This window comes from Gavialis gangeticus, unplaced genomic scaffold (assembly GCF_001723915.1).
Source record: "Gavialis gangeticus isolate Ggan-Ray unplaced genomic scaffold, GavGan_comp1, whole genome shotgun sequence".
Classification (NCBI taxonomy): Eukaryota; Metazoa; Chordata; order Crocodylia; family Gavialidae; genus Gavialis; species Gavialis gangeticus.
The window spans coordinates 94929160-94941263 of NW_017729025.1; the positions used below are offsets into that span (position 1 = coordinate 94929160).

General features: G+C 39.3%; 1 protein-coding gene across 11 annotated transcripts in view; it reads right to left on the bottom strand.

Moving 5' to 3' along the window:
- GPHN (gephyrin) overlaps positions 1-12104 on the bottom strand; it is a 693379-nt gene that overhangs the window by 233778 nt on the left and 447497 nt on the right. For 7 of the 11 annotated variants that reach the window (XM_019519211.1, XM_019519209.1, XM_019519206.1 and 4 more), the window contains 3 exons: positions 7124-7190; positions 1639-1911; positions 150-257 (listed from right to left, as the gene is read on the bottom strand). In XM_019519211.1, coding sequence (XP_019374756.1) covers positions 150-257; positions 1639-1911; positions 7124-7190 — 448 coding nt within the window. The remainder of the gene's footprint in view (positions 1-149; positions 258-1638; positions 1912-7123; positions 7191-12104) is intronic. The other 4 variants (XM_019519214.1, XM_019519213.1, XM_019519212.1 and 1 more) reach the window with 1 other exon arrangement.

Sequence of the window (12104 nt, forward strand, 5' to 3'; positions counted from 1 at the left end):
ATATATTACACATTTTCTAAAAAAGAATCACTGCTGTCTAACTGCTAGAATATAACAAATAACAGCATCTCCTTATATGCTAGGCTAGGAGGCAGGCAGTATATTTGCAGATACTATTAATTCAAAAGCCTCTTGTAGGTGTGTCTTACCGGTTCTCCTGCACTGCCTGCTGCGTGATGGGAATAACAGATGAGACCAGGGATGGGCTGTTCACCTTTTGCCATGATAACAGCAGAACTGGTGTAGGATGGATGCTTCTAATGTACAATACATAACAGCTATGAATACAGTGATAGGAAAACATGAAACTACACAAGCAAAATGACAAAAGGAACAAGGGTGAAACAGGTGGGACACTGAAATGCTAAATGATTACAAACTTATATGAACACAAACAGTTTAGATCTCAGGTATTTTCTGTCCTTAAAACTGCACTGAATACTGGTGCCTCTTGTCATTTCAAGTGAACTAATTCATCTATTTAGACCTTACATTAAAATTAATAATAACAAAAAGTACAACTTGAAATTGTTAACTTAGTGCATCTATTCCTGCAAACATACATACATAACCAGGATATCTGTAAGTGAGAAAATAATCTCCGTTGGAGATATTATGAGAATATGAATTATTCCTAAGGTTCAACTTCTGAGAGCAGGAATGCTGCTATTATGGTTTAAGTAAAGTGGTATAACATGATTTTGATATACTTAAAATTAATTACTAATATACAAACACTGGTCAATGAGAATTGAAAAAGTATAGACTATTCAAATATAAGCTGAATTAACTTGGATAACCTTTCCCAAACATCTAGGAAAGTATTTATCCTATAGTTGAAAACTGAACCTACAAACAAATTAAAAAGGTACTAAAACAGGGTACTCCAACTAAAACATCATCATTCATTTGGACAAAGTTATACAGAAATATTATTTCAACAGATGTGTACATGATGAAATCAAACTTTTCCAAGTGATATTTGTATAAATACTGTGATTTTTTCTTTTATACTTCCAAGTTTATATTCCAGTTTGGATCACATGTATCTGCCTAATCGAACTGGCTAAAGCACTGAAGTCTAAATAGCGATAAGACTTATTTATTTATGGTAGGAAAATGCCATACTTCTAGTTCTCTGTTCCCAGAATGCAGCTATGCACAGGAAAATACAAGTAACCTGGGTGTTTTATTGTCCACTAGCCACCTGCTACATTTGTCTGTCACCATTTCTGGAAATTAGTATTATCCTTTCCAATAGGACACTGTCATATCAGAAAATGCTAATAACATAATTCCTTAAAATACCACCTATTACAGCTAATATGTTTAGGCATGGCAGATGTTTTGATCAAAAAAAAAAAAGGAGTTACATCAGAAAATGGTATTGTAAAAAGCATAACAGCATTCCAGTAACAGATGGTATGTGCATAGTGCCTTACAAAGTCTGTGCTTAATTTCAAAGCAGGGCTCACATATTTGTCTAAAGCTGGCTAATGTTAATTTCTAGACTGTCCAACATCCACCAGTATGTAAAAATCAAAGCCAAAAACATAGTCCTAAAATACAATTCAGTGTTGGTGGAAAGTACCTGAGAAAGAAACCTAAGTGCCTCTCATGCAAATAGCCAAGACTCACCTTAGCTGCAATGGCTGCAGCAGTTATATGTGAAGAAGAACTGTCCTCTGTTGAGGCAACTCCACTATCCTTCTTCTCTTCCTCCTCTTCCTCACACTGTACACCTTTGTCTTCTGTCTGCTTGTGAGGGCTGGTGGTTGGAGGAGGAGAAAGAGGTGGTGGTGGTGAAGGTAAGTCTTCAAGTTCGTCATGTACCTCCTTAACTTTTACAATGGCATCCCGCAAAAGGTCAATGGCGTGAGGTAGGGCTGGCAGTATAAACTGAAAGCATTCCTATGTACAAGAGGAGAAATTATACTGAAAATTTTTACCTGCCAACGAAAATAGGGATTTGTCAGCTCTGTCATAAGGGTTAATTGATTTGAATTAGTTTTCCTGTCTGATCAGAAAAACAAACAAACAAACAAACAAAAAACCCGCAACAAAGCCTAACTGCTTGTTAGGAGAAATAAGCCAGAATTTAATCCAAAGGTAAATTGGGGTACATGTAGTATATTATTTATACACAAAAACCTCTCTGTTGTGCAACATTTAGAACTGCTAAATTTTAACCAAGACTGCAAACATTACCATACAGGAAATCACCAGTTAAGTCCCATTAAATACATAACAAAGCAGCCAATCTAAGAGTTATAGAAAGCATAATAATTAAACAAACCTTACGAAACATATGAAAAACACGACACTCCAACAGAAATGTAAAACTTAACAAACTTTAATCCTACCCTTTCATTTATTTATTTATTTGATTTATAGCCAGCCCTATCCAAACGAGCTTTTGTGACAGCCTCAAATCTTCACTTTTTTGTTCCTTTTATATCTAGAGATTGATTCACATCATGAAGGGTTTCTTAATATGGATGTCTCTATAGTAAGATATACTATTTTTTATTCATAGGCTTTTTTTCTGTGGACTTTTAGAGTGACAGACTTGCTGATATCATCATAATTTCTCACAATTCAGAGTAATTTTACAGCATCCATATAAAATTTGTCTTCTAATTCTCTCGTCTTGTTTTCTTGTAATAGACTATAGGACATTTCCATTTTATGGCTGGAAAAAACGAAAAACTGCAGAGACACTGTGTAACAGACTCTTGCCTCTGAGAATGGCCGTAGCACCTGCTGTAACTATATTATTTGCATTATTTATCACAGGCAGTATAATCTCACTCTGGGTTCCCAGGTTGCTGCCCTGTCCTCAACTGTGACACCTTGTTGGAAATAAAATTAAGATTGGGAAACTTCCCTTAGAATACTGGATTGAGCCTTGAAGTGCCACACTCTGACCTGTTCATCATCGATCCTTTGCTCTGGCCTGATCTTTGGACTCGGTCCCCTGAACAGGGAGTCTCTCCCTATAATTGGCCTCTTTTTGTCTCTTTCTGGGGCTTGTTCTTCCCCTAGTATCCCCAAATGGCTACTCTCCTTCAGGGCTTGTTCTCTCTCTCCAGCACCCTCATTTTTAAGACTCTTTCTGCTGGGCTCTGTCTCTTGGCCCTGTGCTCAGGCTCCTCTCTCTCTCCCTCTTGGGGCCTACAGTCTGCACCCCCTGACCAGTCCCTTTTAGGGCCTGCAATCTCTACCTGACCCATTCTTCCTGGGTCCTTATAGCTCTAGCCTCCACCAACAGTCCTTTTACAGGGCCTTCTGGCTCTGGACTCTGCCAACAGTCCTTAGTCAGGGCTAGCATGTTAGCATCTCCCTCTTGGATCTCATGCTAACTAATCAAATGCACAGTGCCTTCCCAAATCAGCCACTGTGACCTCTCTGCTCCCCTGTAGCAACTCCCATAACCCCTGCAAAACAGAAACATAAACCAGTTATCTGTGCATGCAACAGGCTTTCCTGTACAGCTGCTTCTCCTCCAAGGATGTGGGCTAGTGTGACTCTCTTTAGCCCTGGAGCCAGGCCTATATACCTACTGACTCTCCTCTTTTCAACAGGGCCCAGGAGCTTCTAATCATCTATTATTGAGCAGTCCGATGTTCTGCCGCCTGCAGTCTGCAGACTGGGCTCTGCTGCCCTTCAACTTTGCTGCTCACACGTGCTGCACTCTGCAGTCGCATAACACTGCTTACTGTGGTAACAGGGGTCAGGGGCCCCTGTGACAGGAGTCACTGTACTTCTTTTATGTTATCAGTTGTAAGTGTGCTGTGTTTTCACAGGTTGTGTTCACATAGGACCCATGTACTTAGGAATATCTGAATAAAATTAAAACTCGCTAGGACTGTGTGTCCTCTGACATGTGGTTTGTAAAACCCCTGTTAGACATATCCAAGCACAAAATTATCTTCACTTAGCTAAACTTTAAATCTCAACAACCAAATGGGAAATGAACAGTGGAAAAGGAAAGCAAGTTGTGAGCTAACCCATCATGAAATGCAATGACCTTGTGAGGAAATTCATAAATAGTTAACACATTAGGAAAATAAACATCCCACCAGTAAGCCAATATGGCTTGACTACTGTTAAACAGGTATTATAATATTTGCAGTATTTATTGTATGCAGTATTTATTTTGACAAATGCTAGAACATTGTGGCAGAATCTCTGTCCATATAACTTGTCATTGGACCAATAATTGCTACGGGCTTATCAAAATTTAGACCAGACAAGGATCTTCTCCTCCAATTTTTGTTGAAGCCATGTTAAAGAAAAGAATGGGGCATCCAGAGAGAGGAGGAAGTCTCCCACAAAGGCTGATTCTGTGGCACACTGTGAGAAAGTTCTCTGGCAGTAGCATAGTGATGGGGTGGGGTGACCCAGGCACAGGGATAGTGATGACTTCCAGTTGTCACATAATTGTCTGGCTATCAATAACGGTTGCTTTTTTATGCCTCTCCACCAAGTCAGTGCCTACGGTGGTTGCCCCTTTCCTCTTGCTCTAATTACACCACTGTTCTCTGGAGAGCACGTGATAATGCAGAAGTCATGAGACTAGGAGAGCAAGCCAGAAGGAGTCTGACTGTACCCTAGTGGTGAAGGAATTTAACTGGCAGGGGAGGAAGGGACTGTCCTGTGTTCCTGTTTCCATTTCTGTCCCCTGGACTGTTTTTGCATTTTACATCAGACAATCATTGGATAGAAAACAAATAATCCTGAGAGAAGTCACTGGGACCCTGGCCTGTTAGCTGAGTGCCCTAACTACAAGGCAGCAGAGTCAGGCTCGCTCCTATTTGCTTTTCTTCTGGCCCCAATACTCCTGCATTCTTTGCTTCAACAGGACAGATGAAGGATCTGCCCAAAATGTTTTATAGCCTGATGGTTAGGGCACTCTTCTGAAAGGTGGGAAATGTGGCTATGAAAACCCTCTGCCTGAGAAAGCCATAGAATGCAAGTTATCAGTCTCCTGAGCAAGCACTCTAACCACTTGGCTACCTCCTCCTTTGACAGTGTTATTGAACGAGACTGGCCTTGCTTGCTGTACATTATACTGAATCCCATGCTGCTGCTGTTAGGCATGCTCAGAGCACAGCTACTGAATCAGGAACCTCCAAGAACTTAGGCAGAGGTGAATCACTGCTCTGCCTCATACCTGGTTTGTGACCAAACTTAGATGAGAACAGTTTAGGCATGCAGGGATCATTCCAAAACATAGCTGCTAAATGACTTCAGGTACCTAATAAGCTTGGTTGGGTACTAGAGCAGAGATATTCTGGATTGCTTTATACAATGTATTTCTTAAATCCTACCTAAGTTCCATTTAGGTGCCTAGTCTTCCAAACTGTGTCTCAACCTAATTTTGCAGCTTGCTATTTTTGCTTCCTCCTAGTTACAAAGATTCTGCAGTTGTTATTTCGTTACTGAATCTGTTGATGGTGACACTTAAATTTGAACCTTCGTGGTATAGTGGTAAAACGTAAATATTTGTATATTTGTGACCTGAGTTAGCACATTATTGGTGCTTTGTCATTATTTACTGAGTAAATTCCAAGTTAATTTAAGGTAGATTCAGAGTTCCATAGGTGCTACAGGGCTATGGCAGCAGATTCTCCTTTGTACAAAAAGTGAAGATGACAACTGTTTCTTCTAAAATATAAAGGAAACATATACAGAAGGAAGAAAGTTTATATATTCAACTTTTCAGACTATAACTGGCTTTAAGTCTCCCCATTTTTACAGACACTAGTCTTATATCTTGTCAGCTCTGCTTTCCAGTGATATTTAGTGCATCATCAACAGGTTATATTAGTTCCATTTCATTTATTTACATAATAAAACTGAAGAAAATATATAGCTTCATTTATGGTTTTATTACTGAAACTGGAAAGGAAGTAATATAGATCATGAAAGAGAGGAAATCCTCATTTAAAGAGGTTCGTGAGGTCTCTGCTGCCAGGGAGTATCTCTCTCCATTGTAATAATATTTGCTGAAATCTCAGAGCTGTGGGATCTATTATGCTGTACTACCTGATGAGTGAAAAGCTTACCTTCATGGTAGACAACTCATCAGGTTACAAAAATTACTGCTATATAGTGAAACTTCGCACTATTTTTTCCTTTCCAATACTGTGATCTCATATTATCTGCATATATGAAATATGCTTGTTATACTGTCTCTATTTATATTGTATCCCTTTTCCTCACCTGCTGTTTATTTGCCTTTCTTTAGATTGTGAGTGCCCCAGAGCAGAAATCATGCATTTTCTCAGCTTGGAAATTACCTAGCATATTGTAGACACTGCTGAATGTAATTAATAAAAATGACCAGAGACAAATGCAACTCTTCCTCCTCCATAATTTGATTCAGAGGACATAAATCTCTAGCAGATAAAAAGAGAGACAAATAACATATTGAAATAATGTGGCTCCTTGGGATTGCTACATAGACCCTGAGAACTTTTTCAGGGTTGTTCAAAATCAAAATGTGCTCATTCTTTTTTAATTCGTAGTATATCTGAAGAAAAAAATCTTATTCTCATGTGAACTTTCCTCTGCAGTGATGGAAACTCTAAAATATAACATAAATGAGGTTAAGACATCAGAACTGGCAAACAAAAATGACTACAAATTAAAAAAAAAAGATCATTCTAGTTTCATTGCCCAGCCTGAATGAAATGTAATATAAATAGACAACACAAAGCATAAAAATGTAAATTTCAGTTATGAGTTTTCAATTGCAAATATTAAAAAATCCATAAATGAAAGAAAAATATTTGAAATATACTTATTTTACTAACTGTTTAAAAATGATTTTCCTTTCTTTTTTTTCCTTAGCAAAGGTGGTAGTAAGAAATCTATGAATTCTTCAGACCATTGCCACACTATTAGGTTGTTTCAGACTCTTTTGGAGACTCTTCAGAGTCTTCTAACTGTAGGTAACATTGCGAATGGTCCCACTTCTGGCTATATGGGCTTTACACAGCTCTAGGCATTTTTGTAAAATTGGTTGTGGTAGCTATGCTTCTGTCATATGCAAGAAAAGTATCTTGAATCCAATAGGATCAAATGTAAAGACAGACTCAATATGAATACTTCTTACCTGTGACCCTTTCTTGCTACCTGGTAGGTTAATTATGAGAGTTTTTCCTCTGATTCCACACACAGGCCTGAAAGGAAACAGAAACTGTTTGAAATACAAGTATTTTCCTTCATGGCAAAACATAGCACTAAGGGGTAATCCTGACCAGCTATCTCCGTGTGCCAGTTTAGTCTGCAATCTCTGAAAATGCTTGGGAACCACATATGGATAAAATGGCTGAAAGGTAGGATTTTCTCAGGAGAAGCTGAGGCAGCATAAGGCAAGGTGAAAAATAAGATTTCAACATATAATCAAATATAAAAAAAGACCTTAACTGGACTAGATCTTCATTTAGCATCATATTGTGTAACTTCATTAACTTCACTCTTTATTTACAATAAAGTGAGGATCTAATTTATTTTCCATTTGCTCAAATTCTTGGTTTGGTTCTGGCTTGATGGCACCAAAAATACTTTGGCCAATAACTAAAACAACAGATAATAAAAGGTCACTCAGTTGTACTCATTCTATCATATATATTTTTGAATTATAGCATATGAAAAGCAGAAAGGATAAAATCATTTTCCTATATAGAAATGCAATCACAAGGGCTCTTGATAGAGCCACTTGGATGGAGTTGTAGTATGTACAGTTCAAAACTAAAGGGAAACTTCTTTACAAATCTCATTCTTTCAGAGATCCTGTTCTGCACCCCAAAGCAGCACATCAAGCAATGAAAGGGCTAAGATGAAGTTATGATTTACATCAGAGAATTTGAAATTAGAGTCTGTAACATCAGCATGTAAGATCAAAATGAATAGTAATACTATTATTATGCACTCATGTAAGACTATACATTTTAAGAGATCCACATTTTAATCAATTATTCCATACAGCACTCCATGAAGCCAGCAAGTACTGCTATCTCCTTTTTACAGATGGAGAGGGGAAGGAAAAGGCATTTTAAGTTACTTGCAAAAAGACAAAGCAGTTTATTGTTTATTGGCTGAAATGAACTTACTTATGTGTTCATATTTACAAAACCATATTCCAAATACAACATTTCTACCCACAAGCTATGAGTGGTGACTGTAAACATATCAAAAGGCAGGTTTTGCTTTGTCACCAGAAGAAAGATCTTGACTCTTGCCAATTGTAACCCAATCCAAACCCCTTGGTTTTACAAGAATCCACAACCTATGGAATCAAAAAGAGTTTGCAGGAGATATTTTTTCTGCAAAATTCAGCCAAAGACTATTTTATCAAAACCAAGAAAGGACAGATCAGGTTGCATAGAGAGTACTTGCCCTTTACCTGCAGTCAACCTGAATGATACAAACCAGAATGGCAATTTAGACAGTGTAACACTGCATATTTATAGTGCAGTTTGTTTCCTGGGAACTTGTGTTACTGGGAGCCCTAGCAGATGTGGATGGCTATAGTTTTTTTCCTCCTGAGTCCATTTCATTGAGGAGTGTTTGCACAAGAGGTTCTACAGAATTTTTCCAGTCGCCATAGCTTCTGATTATTTGCTAGTGAACAAATACATTGTAAGGAAAATTGATTACACTTTTTTCCTGTTTGTGAAATATCTATGAAGAAATGGAAAATGTTGCATGATTATGAGAAAGAATTGGTTACAAATTTTCCTTCCTTAACTGCTTGATACATAAAATAAGAAATCTGAATTATACCATTTGGTTCTGGTTAGTCATACAAGTCATATAGTCTTGTTTTGATTTTCCAGTTGAATAACTTGGTAGAAAAACTGGCAAAAGATGAAGTGAAATACACCCCATGGTCACATCCAGATATGCAGGCATGTGCGGTTTGTGGTGCTGCAAACTGGACACTCAGAACATTAAAGTATGCCCTGCCCTGCAAATTTGCAAATTTGGAGGCAAATTTTGCTACCAGCAAATCCTGGTAGCAAAAAACCCTCAAAAAACAGCAAGAAAACAAAAAAAACCCAGCACAAAAAATGTGGCCTGGCGCATGTGACATGAGCGTGCTCTGGTAGGGCTTGGTCCTCCAGGAAGACACTTTGGCTGCCGGTCAGAGTCTCCACTCCTTGAGTTGTGCTCTGGCTCCTTGAGCACACTGGGAGCTGGGAGGAGTGGCAAAAGGGCAGTTTGCCCAAACCAGGGCAATTTGTCCTACACCAAAGTGCAAGTGCAGGGGTGTGCACTGAGCAAAAAGTAGTGGCACAAATTTGTACCACTGCTATTTTTGCCGCTGAAAGTGCACCCCCCAGAAGTGGGGATGTGCCCCATGAGTACTATATTGTGTGAGTGCAAATTTTACTTTCTACAGAAATTCATGCTAGTAAAATTCTTGAAGGAGTCTAAAATAAGCAACAACAAAAAGGGGAAATAAATGGCCAAACTCAATTCTTGTTAAAAAAAAAAAGAATAAAGAAAAAAGTAGAAGGACTTTTTTCTGCAGTACTCAGCTACTTTCGAATTGTCAGAGTCTGTCCAAAAAGGGCCAGGAAATTTACCTTTTACACGATACTTGTTCCCCAAATTAACGGTAGCTAAAGTATTTGCACAATCTTCTTTTTAGCAAAAAAAAAAAAAGAGTTAAAAAGGAAAAAAAAAAACCTTTAGAAGCTCTGTGGATGTCTGAAGAGAACCTCTCTGTTTAATCCACAGAGCTGGACAAATAACTGGTAAAAAAAACTTGGGATGAAAAACATAAATAAAAACAAGTCACATGAAAATGTAGGGTCGTAATCTAAGAAAAAATAATGTATAACGTGATTTACCAAATGGAAATGCTAAACAAAGAAAAAGAGCAGGAAAGAGAAACCTTTTTTTTGTTTTGCTTATATGCTATTTAACATTTAATGCCAACGAACATAACTTGTTTGTGGGGAAAGGAATTTCCCTGGATTCCTTCCTACATAAATAATTCATTATACTCAATGTCATTAGAAGCTATATCACATTTTCTGGCAAAGTTAGAAGTATTCTAGTGATAGTTGCCAAAATGTCTGCAGTGGCTTTTCAGAGTCTCAAAATGAGCCTTTCATACCACAATTAAGTTGACCCACATAGGGGACAAGTCTTGTTTTTGACTGTGAGCTCAATTGTGTCCTGTCTCCCAGTCTGCTCTGCTTCCCCTATTTGCATATTTCAAGTGCAATATTGCACAGTTTTGAAATTCTTTTCAAAGAAACACAGTAAGAGCTTAGGGCTTAAAGATATCTTGCAGAGATTCAAGTGGCAATTTGTCTATTAGATAATGTGAACTGCATGTTTAGCATAAGAAGCGCTGATCTTTCCTTCTTTTTGTTCTTCCCTTCCACAGTCTGCCACGGAAAATGGCACCATGTAAAAATGACACTTACCCTTTCACGCGAGCTGTTAGTTTATACTTCTTAGGTCTAGTTTATTAGGCAGAATAACTTTAAAAAAAAACATGCAAACCAAAGTTTAATTATTTCACAGAAGGTCCAAAGTATACAGCCTGTCAACTGAGGTCTTAATATAAACTTGTATATATTTTGTGTCATGTTAACAGAAGTTTATGTAATTTTGTTTGTAAAGAAATCTGTGGTTTACATTACTCTACAAAAGATGTGTTTTTAAATGTGTCTTGCAAATGTTTATATATGTGCAATATATGCAAATTAGGGGATTCCATCAGATTACTGCTAGTGTATATAGCTATATAAAATCTCATGCCGTGTAGAGTCTGAATTTTTGTCTGACATCAATAACATGTCTACGCTGGGGGAATAATATAAAGAAAGTAGATGTATACATCAGCAACTACTACATTTTGCTTAAGGCTGGACTTGACAACAACATTTTCCTGAATTTGCCTCCCACACAATCTCAGTCCTCTATGTTAGGAAAGAACATCCACACGTCCATGAGACCTTTTGAAGGGTGCCACTAGGTGTGACAAGATAAACAGATGAGAGAAGATAAGCACAGGTGTTCAGGCTCCTCCCTGCCTAGCTACTGCCCTGTCCTCACTGCCAAGCCCCTGTGCAAGAAGATAAGCACTGTAATAAATTATGTTTTGAAATGGGGTGCTGTAGCGGGGGCAGTGTCCCCCAGCACCCTAAGAGATCGATGCCCCCCTACCCCCAGTTTAGGGCAGTCTGTCCTGCATTTTCCTGCCACACCTTTGATGTAAAAATGAACTGATGTAAAAAATGTGGGAGGCTGCCCATTTGTGGCCCTGGTATTCTGGGACAAATACACAGCTCTGAACCACCCCTACACCATGTCCCATGCCTTGCAGATAGCATCTGAATCCACTACTACTCACTCCCCTGGCCCCTCACTGGGCCACACTTGGCCTCTGGCCCATGCAGGCCTCAGGTCCCTCTAGGTGGACCTTGGCCCCTCGGTGGACCACTCCCCCAGCCCCTCACCGGACCACACTCTGACCCGTCTCTGGGTCACACGCTCACTCCACCCCATTACTGGGCACACATTCACTCTGCCCTCTTACTGGACCACACACTCACATTCGGGACCTTTTGCCCCTTGGGTCTCAGGTCCCTCTTAGTGGACCTTGGTCTCAAACTTTTCCCCTACAAGGCAGTGGGGGATGAGACTTTACAGTGTCCCATTGTCACCTTTCACTGGGGAGGCACAGGTGTGGCATTTTCTGGGGCTGCCTCGTGATAGGCAGTCCCACCACACCATCCAACCCCAGCAGGGTGCAGTTTCAGGTCTTACCCAGGACCAAGAGGAACCTTGTCCATCCCCATAGTTCCTACCCTAACCTCCAGATGTTCCAGGAGCTTCAGTCTTCAGGCTGAGGAATCTTTCTCCTCCAGCTCCCCAGATGTAACTGCTGGCCCTGCTTCCAGGTTCTGGGCTTATACACACCCTGCCTAGCCCTCCTCCAATCAGGAGGCCACTTGTGGTCAGGTGACCACCTAACTTATCCTGAACTCACCTGCCAGCTACTGTACAGCCTGCCTGATGTTCTTAAAGTGTCAGGCACAAATAATGCACTGCCACAGGTGCTGATCAAT